The sequence below is a fragment of the Gavia stellata genome, chromosome 5, assembly GCF_030936135.1.
Source record: "Gavia stellata isolate bGavSte3 chromosome 5, bGavSte3.hap2, whole genome shotgun sequence".
Lineage (NCBI taxonomy): Eukaryota > Metazoa > Chordata > Aves > Gaviiformes > Gaviidae > Gavia > Gavia stellata.
Genome location: NC_082598.1, coordinates 61,741,729 through 61,762,867, shown reverse-complemented (window position 1 = coordinate 61,762,867; position 21,139 = coordinate 61,741,729). Strand labels below are relative to the sequence as shown.

Sequence of the window (21,139 nt, the reverse complement as noted above, 5' to 3'; positions counted from 1 at the left end):
ACGGAAGCAGAAAAGCGCTATTCCCAGCCTGCGTTTAGAATAAAACCAACATTTCCTCCCTCTCCCATCTGATGGGACAAATGATGCCTAGCTCCATTGCAGGCTGCCCCAATGGGTGGGGAAATGAGATGCTGTCCTCTCCCTGTAAACTGATGTGTGTGGAGGATGGGACTTGAGCGTATGTCAGAGGTCTCGACAGTGCTTTAGGTTCACTAGCGGCCTTTCTCACTCGATCCCTCTCCCTTGCAGGCCATGGTGGAGACGGTGAACAACCTCCTGCAGCCACAGGCTCTGAATGCGTGGAGAGACTTGAACGCAAGCGAACAGCAGCGTGCAGCCACCAAGTTACTCGACACAGTGGAGGACAGTGCCTTCGTGCTGGCTGATAACCTGCTGAAGACGGACATTGTTCGGGAAAACACTGACAACATCCGTAAGGGACAGATCCCATAAATATCGAGAGCAGTCGGAGGGAGAGTAAAGGCTGGGAAACCTGGCTTCGGTCTTGGCTGCTAGATTAACTGGGGAGCAATTTGTTAGATATGTCTTGGCCCTTTGTCTGAAGAACTTAAAACTCTTTCCAAAAGAGCCTAAAGGAATAAGGCAGCTCTCTGCTCTTGAAATCCCATGGAAAATGAGCACCTAACCTGCCTTTATTACTCCTGGCTTTGAGGGCAAAATCTGCGCTAGAGCAGTGAGAGCACCGCTTCACAGGGAGATTGTTCATCGTAATGCAATTGTGTTTCATTTCATACAAATTTGTGTCTTTATTTGGCTGATTGTTGATTTTAATTAAAAAACAAGCATGATGGAAAGCACCAGCACTCCCACAGTGCATATGTAAAATGAGAACAACTCTTCTTTCTATTTCTATGAATGCAGATCCCGAGCACTGATAACATTTACAGAAGTACCAATCGCCAATGGCAAAGAACTAGCATTTTCAGATTTTCATTTTAACCATTGTCCTTAATATCCTGAGGTTCTTGTTTACAAGAACTGCTTGTCTTTTGTCTTCCACAGAGAGTAAAATTTATTTGCCTTTTTTTTTTTTTTAAATTAAATTTAAAACTTCTTCAGGGCAAAGATTTAAAAAGAAATAGGAGCCCAAACAGAGTCTAGCATGAAACATTGTAAGTTGATTCCTCTGCTCTCAGATGGTCTGGAACACCATTTTGTAGCTTTGAAGTATCGTGTCGAAGATTATTTCGGTAGAGATTTTTCTTAGTGTCGGTGTCTCTTGCAAACAGAGCTGGAAGTTGCGAGACTAAGCACAGATGGGAATCTGGAAGATCTGAAGTTTCCCCAGAACATGGGCCACGGGAGCGCCATTCAGCTGTCAGCAAATACCTTGAAACAAAATGGTCGAAACGGTAGGTCCAGCACCTCCGGCTGCGCCGGCCTCATGAATCAGTCATGCTTTAGGCATTGTTTTGTGTTTAGCCAGTTGTAAGTATATTATTAATTGCTATGTTAATATTTGAATTAACGGTAGCATCAGTTGCTCATGCCCTTGACTGCAAGCTAAGTTGGCTGACTGGGAATGTAGTATATTGCGACGTGACTCACAGCCTTCGAAAGTATTATGTGCTGGTAAAAATGCATCAGATCCTTATGTGACGTGGACATTGGGGCACAGCGCTGAGTCCAGAGAAGTGCTTTTAACTGCTGTTGTCCTCAGCAGGAGGCTTCAGGTGGGATAAGAGGCTTGTTTGAGTAAACTGCTTCACGGTGGGGCACTATACAAATAATCTGAAAAGGGAGAGGGAATAAACAACAGTAGCAAATATTAATAATGAGCCAACATGGCAGAAAAGGTTGATTAACTGTTATGAGGCTAAATCTTCAGTGCCTTTCTCTCTGAAGCTTATCAACCTCCTGATATAGCGTAAATTAAAGTGCATGTTATATGTGAATGGTCTTCATGCTGCCAAGCCATTTATTTCCAGACCAGGAATTTGAGCAGACACATTTGTTGATCTCTACAACCCTGCTACAGACCAACTTGAAACTTCCAGGCTTCCTACTAACATGCTCCTATTTCTGAGTTCCTTTCACATTTAACCTGTGTGCAGGGGAAAGGCACTCTAGTATGGGCTTTGATCACTGCAGGCAAAACCTGGAGTGATAGGGCAGTATTACAGCCCGACCAGATGCGTTAAAACTGCCAAAAATTTCTGACAGCTACTGAGAGAAAAGTTTGGTCTGGTGGTTCAGAAAGAAAGTTTTGCCATTGGCTTCCTTGATGGGGTATGGTACCTTTGCATGGAGGATTTGAAGAGGAGTATTTCTTTTACAGACAACTCAGTCAAGTGGGGCAGGAGTTTCACTCCGCTAGCGGGCTTTGGAGATTTGTAGGGGACATGAAACTGTGTTGGCAGGGAGGAAGGGGAAGTCTCTATTTCTAAGCATGGTATCACTGGAGTTCTGGTCGAATCAGGAGAGACCCATCAATTCGCACCAGCTTAGCACCTGCCCAGAGGTCACCAAAGAGCTAGAAATAGAATTCACAGAATCACAGAATCACTAAGGTTGGAAAAGACCTGTAAGATCATCAAGTCCAACCATCAATCCAACACCACCATGCCCACTAAACCATGTCCCGCAGTGCCACGTCCACACGTTCCTTGAACACCTCCAGTGATGGTGACTCCACCACCTCCCTGGGCAGCCTCTTCCAGTGTTTCACCACTCTCTCCGTAAAGACATTTTTCCTAATATCCAGCCTGAACCTCCCCTGGCACAACTTGAGGCCATTTCTTATTGTAGGAGTATCATAGAAGGATTTAGGTTGGGAAGGACCTTTGCAGTCATCAATGCTTCACCTTCCTCAGAAGCTGGGGTGATGCCTACAGAAACAAAGATACCTCCCCACAACTGATACATACAAAGGCAAACTAATCACATTCAATTCTTATTTATAGCCTGCGAAATAATGTGCAAAACGGAAGGCAAACTGGATGGTTTCAGTTAAGAACATTTGGCTGGTAGCCTGGGTTTTCTGCAGACTCCCTAATGGTGTTTTTTTGTGGAAGAAGGGATATCTGATTGGCAAATTAAGAAAAGAAATATATTGGTTTAATGAAATTTCTGCAATTTTGTTTTACCCTTCATATGAGATTGGAATTGTGTGGGGAAGTTTTGGATTCCTTCTCCCAGATTTGTCCCCACACTTTTCTGAGGTAGCCTTAATTTATTAATGGACTAAATTATAGTTTTATACTGCATCTGTGCGACAGGCCAGAACGAACAAGTTTCCCAAGCATAGCCTGGAGAATGAAGCGTTGTGTCAGGTGAGAAATGGGCCACCTGGCCTCTGTTCTCTGGAGCCAGTACACCTACTGACGCCAAAAATAAGCCCACCTTCTCCGTCTGTCTTCCACCGATCTGTTTCCTTGTAAAAGTTTGTTTTGAGAGAGGCAGCTCTGCCCTTCTTATCCTTGGACCGCCTGTTGCACCTCACGGTGCTCATTGGGATTGGCAGGAGGAGGTGAGTTTTCATATGCCACATCTTGGCCCTTTCGCGTTTTCTCAGAGAAGTTTTAAAGTTGGTTCAGAGAAGAGATTTGTCATCTAAAAAAAAAAAAACAATCAACCCAGTGCACTGACCTGGGTATCTAACCTCTTACTGCTCTTCTAGGTGAAATCAGGGTGGCTTTTGTGCTGTACAACAACCTGGGCACCTATCTCTCCACGGAGAACGCCAGCATGAAGTTGGGAACAGAAGCAATGTCGACTAATCACTCCGTCATTGTCAACTCCCCTGTCATCACGGCAGCAATAAACAAAGAGTTCAGCAATAAGGTTTACTTAGCTGATCCCGTGGTGTTTACTGTCAAGCACATCAAGGTGAGTGAGTTCAAAAAGCACTTCTTTTTTTTTTTTTTCAATTTCTAGAACAAAGTGTTGCAAAAGTTTGCTGATGTGAGGTCCCCAGCAGTCCTTGATTAGATTTTGAATTACACATTTGTTCCTTTGCACTTTGTGTTATTTATGGAGAATGTCTCTTTTACGTTGCATTAATAAAAGTAAAGAAAGAGTCTCCTTTGAGCTGGTGCCCATTGCTCAGTTGCTGACACACGTCATTCTGTAATTAAAAACTACCAATATATTAGAATAGGCCATAATATTATTTTATCATGGTGGCAGGGGATATTAGAGGAAAGTGGAATTACAGTGAAAAAGGACAGCTAGTCCTCCTGTTAGCCAAGCACAGTCATTGCAAAAGTTGATTGCTTAAAGCAATTAATTTCTCTGCTCTGCAATGCAAATGAAGCAATCTGATTTTGAAGAGCTGGATTTAGTCTATGGCTGAAATTAATCAAGAACAAAGAACCAAGTTTGCATTAGCAAAGAGAGCAGCAACAATCTAACTTTCTCTGGTATTGGCAAGTAACACTTGACGTATAAACCACCGCTGATTGTTTATCCAAAATTAAAAGGGTGAGAGTTACAAAGTGCCTCTGCAAAAAAAAAAAATAGTGCATTTAGAAATCTCTGAAACCCTGTCATTTTTATAGCATTTATTCATTTCTTCCCTGCAGCAGTCAGAAGAGAATTTCAATCCGAACTGTTCGTTCTGGAGCTATACAAAGCGTACAATGACAGGGTATTGGTCCACCCAGGGATGTCGCCTCCTGACAACTAACAAGACACACACCACATGCTCCTGCAATCACCTAACCAACTTTGCGGTCCTGATGGCACACGTGGAAGTTAAGGTAGGCGTTGCAGATTCACAGGCTGCCGATGCACTGGGCAGGAAAAGTGGCCAATGTAACACCATTTTGTTGCTGCAAATGGAGCTGAGCAGGGAAATTGCTGTGTGACAGGAACGGTAGAAACCATCTGCTGTAAATCTTCCTTCTGTTATATGGTGAAACAGGAGATAGTCACACCAATGCAAAGCCTGTCTTGAGCTCCTGGCACGGGCAGCTCTGAGCTGAGGATGACGGGTGAGCAGAACGAGCTGTTGCCACGTCCTTTGCTTACTGGTGCGGAACATCTCCTGGCTGGGTCGTTGCTTGCGGGGTCCTCACTGTGCCACCAGGGAGTAGGGAGCACCCTGGGTGGGGGGACGGAAGCATGCAGAGCCTGCCTCGTGGGGTGCAAGTCGTGTGTCCTGCTTGCAGCAGCTGCAGATACGCTGCCACACGTGTTTGTGTGAGGTGCACGTGTGGAGCCAAAAGTATTTTCCAGCTTCCAACTAGGGGAAAAAGATACATACTCTGCGTCTCACTATGTGACAGCGAGCTACACGTAAAAGGGAAGCTCCTTATACCAACCTGCATAGACTGTACATCTGCCTGAGGCCAGAACATGATCAGCTAGTTCCCTTGCCTGCATTTAGGTCCATGATGGAGTTCTGGCTTCCCACATGACTATCCCCACTGGAGCTAAAGAAGTTACTCCTGAAAGTAGATCACACAGAATCACAGAATGATTAAGGTTGGAAAAGACCTGTAAGATCATCAAGTCCAACCATCAACCCAACACCACCATGCCCATTAAATCATGTCCCGCAGTGCCACGTCCACACGTTCCTTGAGCACCTCCAGGGATGGTGACTCCACCACCTCCCTGGGCAGCCTCTTCCAGTGTTTCACCACTCTCTCAGGAAAGAAATCTTTCCTAATATCCAGCCTAAATCTCCCCTGGTGCAACTTGAGGACATTTCCTCTTGTCCTATCACTCGTCACTTGGGAGAAGAGGCCAACACCCACCTCACCACAACCCCCTTTCAGGTAATTGTAGAGAGCGAAAAGGTCTCCCCTCAGCCTCCTCTTCTCCAGACTGAACAACCCCAGCTCCCTCAGCCGCTCCTCACAAGACTTGTGCTCCAGACCCCTCACCAGCTTCGTCGCCCTTCTCTGGACATGCTCCAGCACCTCAATGTCCTTCTTGTAGTGAGGGGCCCAAAACTGAACACAGCATTTGAGGTGCGGCCTCACCAGCGCCGAGTACAGGGGCACGATCACCTCCCTACTCCTGCTGGCCACACTGTTTCTGATACAGGCCAGGATGCCGTTGGCCTTCTTGGCCACCTGGGCACAGATGTTCCTCATGGTAGCTGCGCCTCGGGGAGTGAAGTGCACATTGGAGATTTTCTTCAAGAACAGGAGAATGGTTGAGATGGTCCTCCATTTCCTGAGCTGTCTTGGCTGTCTTTGGTTGAGAACAGCCTCAGCTGCTGTAGAAAGAAGAGGAGAAGGCCCTGATGCCCAAAAGATTTTGGCCTAGTGATATTCTGTGTTGCGGCCTCTCCATTTCATGTGCCTGGCACTGCAGCAGAATCCATGGCTCTGAGCTAGATACGGATCTGGCATTTTCCATGCAGGCAGAACTTTTCAGAGCCACGTCCTTGGCTGCATAACCACAAAAGCTATTATGGTTTTAAAAAACCTATTCTCAATTAGGCTTCCGGTGTCATTCCTTCGTATATTTTTCTTTCACTTGGTAATCTGAAGAGGAATGCAAAGAGCTGCAATAAAAATATATATTAAAGCACCGTCATGCATGACCAAAGCTCTGCAAAAGAAAGAAACGGGAGCCTGGCAGCACATATGCCACAACAGCTGCGTCCAGCTGAGAGGGGCAGGACAGATCTGCTGCTGCTGCAGGATGACGTATCCATTGTATTCTGCAGGAGTCACTGCCGGTCCAGGAGACGTGCCATTAAATGGCTGTGGCATTATCCTGGGAGATGTCTGAAGAAATGGCCTATTCAGAGCACATGTTTACAGGTTAATGGCATTCTGCAGTCCGAGTCTGGTTTTGCCAGTTTCCTACAACTGCTTGAATTTTCAAGAGACATGTGTTTGGCTCATTATCACCTGCCTGGAGTTAACAGCTATACCTGAGTCACTGAAGTCAGAGGTTGCACCTGGGAAATGCAGATAGCTTTCCACTCCACTGATGTGAATGAGGGCGATCCCCGCTGTGTGGTGCAGATAGAGGCTAGCGCCGAACAAGCCTCTTCCCAAACTGCAAGTAGGTCAGCCTTGTCTACATGGCGTTTCACCCAAACCTCATTAGACTCACAGCGCTGCTGTTATCTCATCTTGCAGAAAAAGAATGTGAGACCCTTGCTTGCTCATGCTCAGCCAACAGGTTGGAAAGAGCTACAGCTGGAAGCTTCCCGAGTGCCAAGCCAGCACACTATTAGCTGGTGGGTGTTTCCGTGTGTTAACGAGTGCCCTCAAGACTTTCAGGTCATGTTTTATCATTTGGCTGCTGCCAAAGTATCATTGCTGTAAAAGCCAAATTGGCTCCACTTTTTTGACTCTGATGCAACCGGACAGCTTCCTGGCATGTCTGCTTTAGTGATCATCCGGTCCGAGGGCAAAGGCAGGTGCGTACTGGGAAAAACATCTGCAACTCTGCCCTCCAGCTGCTCGTCACCTTGCTCTTCCTGGTGGCACCATCCCGCTCTGGTCTGCTGGTGGAACTGGCAGTGTGGCTCTTGGCAGATCTGGGAGGTGGCTTGTATGACATTCCTTATGCTGTTGCAATGAGTTGATTTTAAAGACTTGGCAGCAGAACACCTGCTGGTTTGGAAAGGTGGAGGTTTAAAAATAAACGGGGGTTGTTTCCGTTCATTGACTCGCACTCATCTCTCGTAGGCATGCTTTTGAGCCATTTTGTTGTCTCGTGTCTTGTACAAAAAGGCATTCCTTGCCTCAAAGACCTTTTAGTCTTCTTGGTGGTGGAATGATCCTTGGGGAAAGGATGTTGCGTGGCTTGTGCAGGACCTCTTACAGCGATGTTCTGGCCAGTGACTAGGATCCCTAAAGAGGATAGTCATACACACAGTAATTAATAATATTCTGGCAGTTTTGCAACAGAAACAATGTTCTCCTGTAATTGAGATTTGCAGTTTACTGACTTGAGTTTGTTGGATTTTTGGATCCATAGGGAGCATCCTTCTGTGTAATGAGTATCCACAGCAGCCTACCTAATGAGACCAAACACCGGGCATCGTGGGGAGCGGACATCGGAGTCCTGCTCCGTAATAAAAAGCCAGCACCAATTTGACAAGTGTCACTTCTGGTCATGAATGATCTCCCTCCCTTATAGCACGGCAAAGGAGCGTGTTCTCTGGAGGAGACCTCGGTGTCTGCTCTGCGAGTTGCGGGCTGGGATTTAATTATTAGCGGAGTGTATGTGGCAAGGCGGAGCTGGAAGGTAGCGCCGCTGAGGAGGTGATTGATGGCCACCTGGCTCTCTAGCATGAAACAGCAATATGTCTTTGTCTGAAGGGGCAGAAAATGACATTGGCTGACCACAGCGGCAGGGATTTATTGGTGTGCTTCAAGAGTAGAAGTTGTTGGGATCAATTCCAGTCTTAATAGGACAGTACCCGATTAAGAGGAGGAGATTTTAATTTGAAGATGCTTTCTGCCTGTTAAAATTAGTTGGCCCCGGAGTTTCTTATTCACCCATATATTTCAGGGGGGGAGATATAACGGTGCCCAAGACCAAGAGCCTGCTGTGCACACAGGCAGGATGCATAGCTGCTGGGAAGAGCGATGGACCTGCACCCACAGGTACCCCTTCAGCTGCTGTCAGAGCCCCAGCTAGCTTGGGAAGAGGGCAGCAGGACCGTAATGACCTGTGAGCCGGACCTCACTGATGCATCCTCCTGGCAAGAGATGACCTTACAGACCTGCAGAATTCGCTGTCCTTTCGGACAATTTACCAGGAAAAAGGAGAACCTCACTTTGGAGAGAGGTTTTAAGACTTGGAAACAAATCACTGTTTTCATCAGCTAAGAAGTTCATTTGGCCTGTGTTGTGGGAAAATTAATACAGTCTCATAGATATTGTGTTAAATTATGAGATACGGTTAACATAGATGAGATCTATGTTAAATATCTATGTATTGTTTGAATCGGTAGGATATTTGTTAGGACCCTTAAATGCTATAAAAACGTGGTGTGTCCCATGCCATGGGACAAAGCCCATAGTTAAATAAGCCATTCTACCTATGTAATTGCTGCAGAATGATTCAAAATTTACAAGCTGTTTTTCATATAAGCTTGTGCTTTGCATCATATTAATTACAGCAGATGCATCTTAAATGTACCATGGGAAAAATACGCAGCCAGAAAACAAGTTCAGAGCTGGTGGGAAAAGGCAATTAAAAAACCCACCCAAAAACAGAATAAGCAAAGGTACCTCAGGGTAGGTAAATGTTGCTTATCTGTATGTAGTCAATGCCAGAGCTTACTCGTCTTTGAGAAATAAATAAATAAATGAAACAAGAGAGAAACGGGGTGGGGGGCGGGGGCGGGGGGAAGAAAGGTGTTTTAACTGTAGCAGTTAATCAGGAGCTTTCAGATGTTATTCTATACCACAAACATGCTACACTGTGCTAATTATTTGGGGAATGGAAGCATAAGGCAAGCTAAGGAGAGAAAGGAATAAAAATATATGAAATCTAAATGGAATGCAGTGGTCTATTGCCTAAAGCAATACAGCCATTTCGGATATAAAGAGCAAGCTGATGTTATTGCAGTGCTGGCTTATCCATATATTAGCACTTGTGGGATTGAACAGCAGTGAATGAAAGCAGAAGTGGGTGCAGGATTGCAAAAACACCCTAACTACAGGATTAAATTACTGAAACTGCTAGGTAATGAATTTTGCAAGACAAATGGTTTTGTACCATCCAAGGGGTTAATTCTCAAAAAAAAAAGATATTTTACACATTGCAAAAGGTAACTTATTCTAATATGCTATTACATAAGAACTGTTTTAATTAAGCGGAGAAGTTATTAAATGTTCTTGTCTTCAATGAGATTTTAAAATTCAAAATACATCAGTATTTGAGCTTGTGTTAGGAAAAGAAATCTGTGACTTCGATGAACTCCAAGAATGAAGAGCTGTAAACAGCACATTTGGTTATACCTTAGGTCAAATACACCTATTAGGTCAAGTAATCTACGCCTACAGGGTCGATTCAGAGTCGTACCTGGTAGCAGTCCTTGAGCTTTTTGTCTAGGTGGGCAGTAAGGTGCTCCAGGGAGTTCCTTGAGTTCCCCACCCTCAGTTTGACACACGTTGTTTTGGGTTGAGCCCTAGTTTTGTCTTACTGTTTCTAGTTCTGCCGGGTTGGACGTCTCACTGTTCCTTGCCTGTGTGTTCCCCAAAGCATTGGCCCAGATCTTCTCAGGTAACCACTTTTGGGTGTCCAACCTGAAAACACCTAGAACCTTTGCTTCAGAAAGACGTACTCTGAGCCCTTGAATTTGCAGTTTCTTAGCTCAGCGCTTACAGGTGCTCAGAAATTTGAGCACACAGCAGCGTATTAGCCACAACTTGCTTTCCACCCAGTCCAACGGGTACGTATTTGCTTAGCGTCGCCCTTCTTGACTCTCCGATTTGCGAGCCAGGGCTAGTTGCACAGGAAGGAGCTGTGCCGCAGGGCATGGGGACAGCATCACCTCACAGGGTTTCCTGATCCTCTGTCCTAAAATGCATAATTCAAGTAGCTCCCATTGGCAAGCACTAAGCCTTGCCCTATTTCTTGCTACTCCCTTCCTTTCTTGCTGGGAGCAGGGTGAACGCGAGGTGAAGGTAGTGGCCGTGGCGTGGTAGAGCCATGTCCCAGCTGTCTCCTGGCACCTGGCTGGGTAAGACCATCCGTGCAACAGCAGAAGCTGACGATGCTGTGACCAGATTTTTTCCGGGAACTCAAATTAACAAGCCAGCAGCTTGGCTGGGTAGATGTCTACACTGTTTGGCACAGCCACCGTAGCTCATTTCTCAGGTTGGAGATGCCTTACGAGTAAGCAGAGCTGCGCCGCTTTACTAAATCCAGCCAGCACGGGAGGGCAGGATGATGGATGCGATTATTGTCCCAAGCCTCTCCTCCTCTCCACAACCGAATCTCACCTCGGCTGCATCTCGGTTGCAGCAGTGTCGGTGAGTACGATGGAAACGCTGGGCTCTTGCCACACGCCGTATCCACAGTAGCGTTACATGTGGTGAGCTGAGGTCTGTACCCATTTCCCTGTGCACACCTGTCCCCGTATCACTTTATTCTGGCTGTGGGGGTTTCTGCGGCTTGCGCTGGCTGCTGCTTCTGGCAGTCACTGGAAGGCTGTTACATTTTGGGGAGAAGTTTGTGGGAAGGGGTTCTGCCAGGAGTTTTTCATCTTGCCGAGGAAGGCGGAGGAGGAGGAAGATGGTCTGTGCGGCCCGTGCAGAATATGAAGGCAGCTTTGAGGGCTAAGGCAAGGAGAGGAAGGGTGGCTAAATTGCCTTGCAGGAATGCTCGGGGATCTCAGCCTTATTTTAAATGGCTGTAGTCAGAAGACAGTGATGTTGCACAGGGGCTTCAGGTGCGAATTAAGCTCTCTTTATTCCTGGGTTAGGACCTGATGGTGCTCATGGCAGCATCGCCCTTGCAGAGCACAGAAGGCATACGTACCAGGTCCGTGGGTGCTATGTCCGCTGTGGAGCAGAGCTCCCTGCCTCCCTCGGTGCATCCTTGGGGAAGAGGGAGAGGATGGGTGCTAAAGCAGTGGGATCCCCCCAGCACGTATCCGTCTTGGCCACAGAGAGGGGAAAGTCCCCTCGAAACCTCTTGTGCCTGCATAGCCGCGGCAGGTGATGCCATTAGCTAGCCCAGATGTGCTGCGGGAGCCCTTGGGGCTTCCTCCTGGTCCACGTAGCCCAGATAATGCTTTTGGCACATCTACAAAACCATTTGCTTCTGAAGTAGCCCTTCGCACTTACCCACGAAGCATTATACAGCGAGGCCGTAGCAGTAATCCTCTCTCAACACCAGCGATGGGGGAAAAAGGGCAGAGGGAGCCCGCGCGGCCCCAGCTAGCTACAGATCCGAGGAGCAGCATCAGCAGCGCACAGGAGCTCCAACCTGTCCCACTTGGGTCTCTGCCCAGCCCAGCACACTGCCAGCTCCCACTGGGCACCGAGCGGTCATAGCTGCGCTCATCAATGACACTGTGTTTTTATTTACTGCTTGCTTATTCCTCCACCCCCAAACATATTACTCTTTCCATTCCTGGAGGGACAGATTAGGCAAAGGAATGTGTCCTTTGCTGCTGGCAGCTTGGTTTGGCTGCTGTTTTCTTCTACTGATGTTTTTAATAAGGGAGGAAATGGCTGTTCATCTCGGGGAGAGCCATTCTGTCATAAGCTGACATTCCCTGGGATTTGTTTTTATTAGCTCAGCTCTGGTGTACAGGCGCTGCCAGAGCTGCTCATTGATTTTCCCAGCCTGGATAATATCTAGGCTGCCTGCTCACCCTGCTGTGGTTGCTACCAGGGCTCCCGTAACTCCTCCTGCACAGGTTTCCATCAGCGCTCTCCTCCTGCCGCACTTGGCCCCTCCGGAGCAAAAGCGAGGCTTTATTCCAAAGCCAGGGATATCTTCTTTCACTGGGCTTTGGGACAGGCTCATGCCTAAATCATAAATATAAAATGTACTTAATATAGAAACCCTTTCACTGAAGTGGATTATTTTATTTCTTTCAATGACTCAATAAGTCGTTCCTGTGCTGAAAATCATCTGCGTGTCAGCTTACCTGTAAAGCTAGCGTAGCTCAGTGGTAAGAAGAGTCAGTGGCTTGCATGCGGGGCCGTGTAGCACCGGTCTTGACAGCCATGGTGCGTTTGAGCAAGGAGATGTTTGATTGATGCTGTCAGGAAATTGTCCCTTGGATTGACGTCAGGTATCTCCCAAAGGGCTCTTCCGATTGCTGAGGTCTTTGGGGAGATTATCGAGAAGCGAGAGTTGACTGTTATTGATACGCTGGTGGTTTCAGATGTATTTTGCATGCCTTAGGGACCCTAGGGCTTGCAGGGTGCTGGAAGTGTGTCATTAGCACATACGTCAAAGCTATTTTATCCTCAGTCGGGGAGTACTTAAACGGTGCTGGGCAGGCTAAAGAGAAGATTTGTTCCTCTTGCATGTCTGCGGTTGAGGGACCAGACTCGAAGACTGCGACCCAGGTACAAAAACCTCAGTGTGCTATTTATCATACTTAACCCTGGAACCAGGTACGTTGCTCCCTTATTTGTCACATAGCGATCGGGTGATGGCAAGGATAATCTAGTGGCATTGAGGAGTGATTATGGCAATTCCTGCTTTTCACATCTTATTCTGTGTTGTGGCCTGTGGCAGCACAGTATTTTACAAGTTTCAGTCTCTAGCAAAAGGCAAATTCCCTTTCGTTGGACTTGCTGGTGTCCCTGGCCTGGGGGCAGTCGGCACTGCCACGGGAAGGGTGCCAGTGCTTAACAACTCCTCCCTGACCCATCGGCTCTGCCGTGGCACCCGAAATTGGGTATCCCAAAGAGGACGGAGCGCACCCAGCCTTTGAAATCCAGCTCACTTCTTCTCTTGGACTTTACTAGAAAAGCTACAAGTTCATACTTTTTTTCCCCTGAGGTGTTTTTAAATTGCTCTTGTTCCCGGTTTATTGTTATTATTCCTTTTTGTTTGTTCTTTTGTGAGTTTGTTGAGTTTGGGGAGGGAGGTTGTAATTACGGAGAAGTTGTTTATATGGTTGTTTCCCAGCACTCCAGGGATGGGTGTTATGTACATAAAATCAGTATTATCATTACGATTAATATTAAAAAGAAGAGTAGTAGGAGTGATAATAATAATACAGCAAGGAAGTCTCCATTTCTTACTAAGCGTGGTGAGCTTTGTGGGCAAGCAGCACTTCCCTGAGGAAGACCGTGAACCTAGACGGCAGGATCCCTCTCCGGGAGCAAAAACTCCCCTGATTTTCCTGCGTTGTGCTTAAAGTTAGCAGAGTTACTGTTTCGTGATAGAGGTACAGGAGCTGAGACCTGCAAGATTCATCTCATGTAGGGGAAGGAGCCCTCAGAGAGCTTTCCCTGTGCCAGGCTAACTTTGCCTTGGGATAGATGAGTCTGTGCCGTTGGCCACATCTGGATGGGATGGATGCACCTGGCCAAAGCTGCATCTTTGCATCTTTCTTTCTCCTTGCAGCCCCCCGCCTTAGCTGCCTCACCCCACTCACCCAGCCCAAGAGCTCCTGGCACTTCAGCCTGGCAGGGCGATCTGATCAGGTGAGCTGGTGGGGCTGTTCATGGAGATGTTCTCTGCCTTTCCCCAGCAGCCTCGGACGAAAGAAAGAATGATTTGCAAGGTGCAAGGTTTGCATTAACATTTTTTCGCACTGAGTTAAGAGGGATGGATGAGCCGGAACGACACTGAGATAAAGCGACGCGCAGCTGCCAGGAAAACGACGTGCGCTTCATCTTCTCAGTTTTCTGGGTGCTGCTGGAGGAGCTGGCTGGAATAGGCATTTCTGTCATGATCTACAGTAAGCACAAAATGATTTCTTGCCTCTCTGTTGGACTTGTGACCTCTAGTTCCTTAGATATTGGAAATACTCAGGAAGAGCTGCAAGAGCATTTGGGGAAAGGAGTCGTTGTCTCTCCACCTCCAAGTCTCCCCAGAGAGAAAACTTCCAGCATGGAAGAGATGGACGGGAAAGTCGCTCCCCATCTTTCGTTATCATTTGATGCCTATCACTCACGCTGATAAAGCCAAAGAGCTGAAAGGTTTGAGTTGTTTCTCACGGGTGCTGACATAGCAGAGTGTATATCAGGAAAGGCCTGACATTTGATGTGGCTTTATCATTGGCAAGCAGGCAAAGAAAATGGATAAATTAATCACCTTTTCCCTCCATCTGTCATAAGCTTTTATCCCACAGGGAGGAAAACCTTTCCAGTTTGTCCTGGCTTTTTGAAGTGTGACACTATTGTATTTGCCAGCCTACATAATGCCTAAGTCATCAAAATGCCAGAAGTGGAGGGGAATGTGAATACCACTTATAACACAGCCTGGTGGACCACAAATCTGGGTTTCAAGCCTCTCTGGTCTTTTTGAAAAGCCCCCAGAGATTTCCAGCCGATCTTTCCCTCGGCTGACTGACTCCAGCCACTTAGCCCCGAGCAGCCGTCTCGTCACTCACCGTGTATTTCTCATTTCTTATTTACATTTTACCAAGTAACGAGATCTCTAATTTCATCGCATCTGGTGGAAACTTGGGGAGTTATGGGCGAGTTTTACAGCCTGAATAAGGAATAAGGTGGTGGGATACCCTCAGTGTCAGGGTCCCAGCACCCACCTCCTCTTTCTGGGAGGGACATGCAGTGTAAGCCCGGGAGCAAGCCCACGATGTTTTAGCAGCAGAGCCAAGGCTCACCTCCGCTGCCCCTTGCAAAACTTTGTTGCTGGGTTGCCTAACTTTGCCACTGCGATGGCCGTGTTTGCATGGCTTTGGGGTAAAAGCGTGTTACAAGATCATCACAGGGAATCACTCACTTTCCAGGCTGTCTTAAAATCACTGTTCTGTTACAATTTAAAAGCAAATTCATGTTAAAAGGTCTGTCTTTTTTTTTTCTGGGTAGCGTTCCAGGGATCAGTCTGACTTCCCAGGAGTTCTAAAATATAGCTCCAGGGTTTGAAAAAGAAAAATCAAACTTTCTTTCTCCTTCCTCGTGAAAAAAAAAAAAGGACATTTAAGCAATCTCCTTCTGTCCAAAGCCTCCAAGCTCATACGACCCTGTGAACATATAAAGAGAGTCTTTTTTTGCTGTTGGTATATGGTTGTAATGGACTTGTGGTTGTAATCCTCACGATGTCATTCGCATGAAACATTTTTACACTCGAATAACAGTGTTCGATGGTTCTTTATGCTGTGTGTCTGCTCCTTTGCCGTGTTTATGAAAGATGGAGCTGCATGCAAAACTAGCTGTGACATCTCGGTATTTTCAACAACAGCATCATCGTTTCTAGGGTATTTTGGGGTCTGAGTCTGTTCAGGGCACCTGCAGCTTGCCAGACGCTTTGGAGTCTGTGTTTCAGGTTGCAGCTTTCTTGTTGCAGGATTCAAGGCTAGGTCCATTTAGTCTTTTTGCTACTGGTCCCTCGCATCACAGCTTGGTGAGTGGATACAGATATTTGGGGAAGGGTCTCAGACAACCTCACTCTGTGTCTGGGATGGATTGGAAGTCATGCAGCATGCGAGTGATGATTTTTCTTTGTTTTATCTCCAGCACAGCGATGCGGTCCATGACCTGCTCCTGGACTTTATCACGTGGGTTGGCATCCTGCTCTCACTGGTCTGCCTCCTGATCTGCATCTTCACCTTCTGCTTCTTCCGTGGGCTGCAGAGCGACCGCAACACGATTCACAAGAACTTGTGCATCAGCCTCTTCGTGGCAGAACTCCTCTTCCTCATCGGCATCAACCGGACTGACCAGCCGGTAAGAGGCAAAGCACTTTCTGCTCCCACCACAGGCTCTCGTCTCAGTGCGTATGGGATGTTTGACCATGCAGTGAGATATATTCCAGCGCTGCCTTAATTCCATGCATGATTCCTCACAGAATCGGGCCCCTGGTTGTTAACAGGGAGTCAAATGCTGATGCCTGCTGGGATTTCAGAGGCTGTATGTGCGTTGTTTGTAAATAACATGTGTGCATACGTTTAATAAGCAGGTTGTAAAAATGCGCTTACACTATATGCATCTTTATATGTTTATTTGCCAGATTGAGTACATACCTACCTTTGTATCTCTGAATATAATTTATATATGCAGAGACGTGTCTATTTTAAAATAGTTGATGCACATTTTCCAAGTGAAAAAAGAGTTCATCCTTTGGAGAAGGGAAGATAAGAACGCTCTCATTCTTATTAAACCTCCCAGTAAGAGTAATCCTGACTGCTGCATTAATTCAGCGAGGTACAAACACCTTCCCTTGCTCTTTTCAATCCGCATGCAGATTGCCTGTGCCGTCTTTGCTGCCCTCCTGCACTTCTTCTTCCTGGCGGCTTTCACCTGGATGTTCCTGGAGGGGGTGCAGCTCTACATCATGCTGGTGGAGGTTTTTGAGAGTGAACACTCCCGGAGGAAGTACTTCTATTTGGTCGGCTATGGCATGCCTGCGCTGATTGTGGCCGTATCAGCAGCGGTGGACTACCGGAGCTACGGCACGGACAAAGTGTGAGTGGGACTTGGCACGGCTTGGACCTGGTCAGGAGGGATGGGAGTTGGGGTGACAAAGGGAAGTGAAGAGCCCAGAGACCTGGCAGGCGAAGGAGGCTTGTGCAGGCAGAGCTCAGCCAGGAGGCATGCCTTGCCTTATCTCTGTGTCTCCAACATAGTCTGTGATGATACAGGACAAATACCCCACTACGGAATGATTTGCAAAGGTATTTTCTTGGGGAAGTCAGTCAGGGAAAATTTTATCACATCATTGCATAACATCAGCAGAGGTGGCTGTCCCAAATCTCGGTTTGGTATTATATCTGCAAAGTCATCCTTCTCTAACCAAAGAGTATTTCTCATTTGGATGATGAAACACTGCTTTCGACTTCCTCTTTTTTAAGTGTTCTATCAAATTAACAGAGCCTGCAAGCAAAATAGGTGGTGACTGTGGAGCGCATTAGACTCTTTGCAAATTGCAATGGCTACATCATTTATCATTATGAATATTCTTAAATGTTTTCACCATTGCTGAAGCTGGAATCAAAGCACAATTTAGATGATCATGCAACACCGTCTAATGGAAAACAAAGGGAAAATCGAGCCTTTGATTTTCTTTGCCAGCTTTGTTACGATAGCACCAACAATGTGTTTTTATTGACTTTTTTTTTTTTTGCTTTCCGTTGTCAGGCTGCCTTTCCCCTGTCATTTTAACTGAGTTAAGGGCTCAATCTGAAGGCATACATAGCAATGAGCCAGTGGCGTTCTTAAAGCTCTTTTTTAGCATAGGTCGGGTCAGTTCATGGCAGCGGTTGATACTCTGTTAAATGCAACTGCAAAATTTTTGCCTTAAACCTTATTGGTATATATGAACCTGATTCCTTGCGGAAGCAAATCTGTAGAGCAGTGGAGCTGCTCATGATTCATTACCATGCCAGCAGGTAGGCTTGTATCCCAGCTGGGTATTTGCGTCGTGTTCCTCCCATGAGTAGTAGAATAGCAACCTGAATTTGTATAAACGTCATACTTTGTGGGAGGGAAATGGCCCACACCGATAAAGGTAGGAGGGAGTAAGTTTTCAAGGATCTTTACCAATTTATCCAAAGTAGTTTGACCGACTTTGACAGGCCTAGGGGGCAAAGAAAAAGTAACGCAACAGCTGATTACAGTTTCTGGAGAAGACTGTTTCCATCAGCTGCCACCCGCTTTCTGCCCCAACCAACTCTTCTGTTTACATCCCCTCTTGAGCAATGCATAAGCCTCCATTGAATCAGGTGTTGAAACGTTCTGCCTTGTCCCTTTAGACAAATTTATTCTTACTGCGGTGTTTCTACGGAGGACCTATCTCTTCACAGTGGCCTACTTGGGGCACGGCGAGCCTCAAACATGTTACAGCCAAAGGGCCGTGAGTCCGGCTCCCTGGAAAGCCAGCTGAGATGCTCCTGCACATCTGCTGTCGCTGGAGCTGTGTCCCCACCGGGCCGGTTCGCAGCCTGGTGTTTTAGTGGCTGCCTTCCACGCTGTTCACTCTGTGACTTCTGCAGTGTTAGCATCGAAGGGCTTGTAGCACCAGAGCGGTACTTTTGACTTCTCTCTCAATGTTTTGGGCTGCCTACCAAGAAAACCCAGCGTTGCAGCTCGTTTGCGACAAAAGCTAGCACCAACTGCGTCCTCTTACAGCACTCTATAACTGTTGGGTGTTGAAAACAGCTTGCTTCGTTCCCTCGTAGTAAAAGGACATCCCCAATCCCAGGGTGTCGCTTTGGACGTGAGACAGCAGTTGATTTGCATCTGCTCTCATCTTTGCAAAGTCCCTCGTGATGCTCCTTAGGGACAACCAGAGTACCAGTGTAGGTTGTGGGAGATAGCGGCAGGCAGCACGCTGGCTGTAGAGAACGGGAACGCACGGCACCTAAACACAGCTCCCGTAAAGCACTATGGCAGCTTTGCGTTGCTGAAATGTTTCCGCTCCTGTTATTTAACAGGAGTATAAGGATCTTTCTGAGGCCCAGCGAAAGAAACATATTCCATGGGCTATGCCGCCTTTTCCCAACAGGTCTTGGGTGCCCAAATGTTTCCATGGCATGGGAGGTACAGGCAGAAAGTTTGGCTGAAATTTGCTGGAGGCGAACAACGAAACTTTGCTACCTTTGTGTTGAGGCACAGACAGTCCTATGTCTGTGCCAGTAAAATCCCTCTCCCTCCTCTCAGCATAAAGCAGTGTTTTTAATGATTAAACATGTATATATAATATTTTGCAAATAAATATTTACAGAGATTTGCAGAGCCTAAAGTATTTATTTATAATCTCTAATTCCAGAGTGCACAATTTTATCACGTTCTCATAGTGGAAAATAAAAAACATACAATATGTTTTGTATAACTATCATGCTCCATCTGGTTGATGGATGATGATGTATTTTTCTGTATAATGTTATTAGAAGGGTAGAACTGATTAGAATTTGTAGTGAACTATATGCCAGGCATACATAATTTGATTGCAAGAAGTTGCTTGGTTTTGCCGGGTTTTGTAAAACATCCTCTGGAATATATTACTTGCCTCCCTCCATTATTTATTGCATTTGTTTAAGCAGGGCTTATGGAGCTGTTAGTGTTATTTGTTTTTTGCCTGGCATTTGGTGCCACCATTCATACATCTCAGAATGATTTGCTTAGGCACCCAATGTAGGTTTTCTTGATTTCATTTTCCTTTCTAAATCCAGCCCTCCTGTAACACATGCCCAGATTACACAGCCAGGAACAGGCAGTTGTTCTTCTCTCTGATTCTTTGCTCACCCCTTGGTGCTTGTGATTTTCTGAAGCATCCCATGTCCTAGTATTCATATTGGTGTTTTGAAGTAGCTGCCCAGTAGAGATACTCTCTTCAGCTTAATTATTCCAAGGATTGGAACTGATCCTTTTCCTTTTACTGTTTTTTTGTTTAAGAGCAGTTCAGACCACTCATATTAGGAGATCAATTTGCTTTTATAACCAAGCAGCAGCGTAGTGATTCCATTAAAAGATCATTCCATTCATGCCAGCAGGAGCTATTCACGTGAGCAAGCTGAACCCTGTTTGGCCCTTTCCCCCAGATAAATCAGAAATGTCGCGTCTCACCTTGTTCTCATTGTAATTTCTAAAGTAGAGTTGAAAAGCAGGAAGCCCCGCTGCAGACAGTGTGGTCCCCCAACATTGCCGAAGCGATTCTGGCGACGCTCACGTGAACTTCCAAGTGACCATTTCTTAGGGGCCAGGTCTTCAGCTGCTGTCTTAAATGGCCACATCTCAAGTTTTGCTGCAAAAAAGAAGACAATGGGATTGCAGTTTTAAAAAGTTACATCGTTTGCCTTGTCCTGCGTGTTAACCAAATCCATTTATCTCCTGGCCGGATCCGATGTCAAGCATCGAGGTGGGGAATGCTGCGAGATGCAGAGGGAAAGTAGCATTTGCAGTTGTCGTTAAGTGTTTGAATCACAGAATAGCTAAGGCTGGAAAAGACCTGTAAGATCATCAAGTCCAACCATCAACCAACAAACACCCCCATGCCCATTAAACAATGTCCCACAATGCCTCATCCACACGTTCCTTGAACACCTCCAGGGATGGCGACTCCACCACCTCCCTGGGCAGTTTATTCCAGTGCTTCACCGCTCTCTCAGTAAAGAAATTTTTCCTAATATCGAGCCTAAACCTCCCCTGGTGCAACTTGAGGCCATTTCCTCTTGTCCCGTCACCCGTCACTTGGGAGAAGAGACCAACACCCACCTCACCACAACCCCCTTTCAGGTAATTGTAGAGAGCGAAAAGGTCTCCCCTCAGCCTCCTCTTCCCCAGACTGAACAACCCCAGCTCCCTCAGCCGCTCCTCATCAGACTTGTGCTCCAGACCCCTCACCAGCTTCGTCGCCCTTCTCTGGACACGCTCCAGCACCTCAAGGTCCTTCTTGTAGTGAGGGGCCCAAAACTGAACACAGCATTCGAGGTGCGGCCTCACCAGCGCTGAGTACAGGGGCACGATCACCTCCCTACTCCTGCTGGCCACACCATTTCTGATACAGGCCAGGATGCCATTGGCCTTCTTGGCCACCTGGGCACACTGCTGGCTCATCTTCAGCCGGCTGTCGACCAACACCCCCAGGTCCT

The 21,139-nt window shown here is 46.7% G+C and overlaps 1 protein-coding gene across 13 annotated transcripts in view; it reads left to right on the top strand.

Annotated features, from left to right (window-relative positions):
• Nucleotides 1-21,139, top strand: part of ADGRL3 (adhesion G protein-coupled receptor L3) — a 275,585-nt gene that overhangs the window by 201,436 nt on the left and 53,010 nt on the right. For 12 of the 13 annotated variants that reach the window (XM_059818013.1, XM_059818014.1, XM_059818015.1 and 9 more), the window contains 6 exons: nt 250-433; nt 1,251-1,373; nt 3,641-3,849; nt 4,545-4,721; nt 16,068-16,277; nt 16,795-17,015. In XM_059818013.1, the coding sequence (XP_059673996.1) occupies nt 250-433; nt 1,251-1,373; nt 3,641-3,849; nt 4,545-4,721; nt 16,068-16,277; nt 16,795-17,015 (1,124 nt within the window). The remainder of the gene's footprint in view (nt 1-249; nt 434-1,250; nt 1,374-3,640; nt 3,850-4,544; nt 4,722-16,067; nt 16,278-16,794; nt 17,016-21,139) is intronic. The other variant, XM_059818018.1, reaches the window with a different exon arrangement.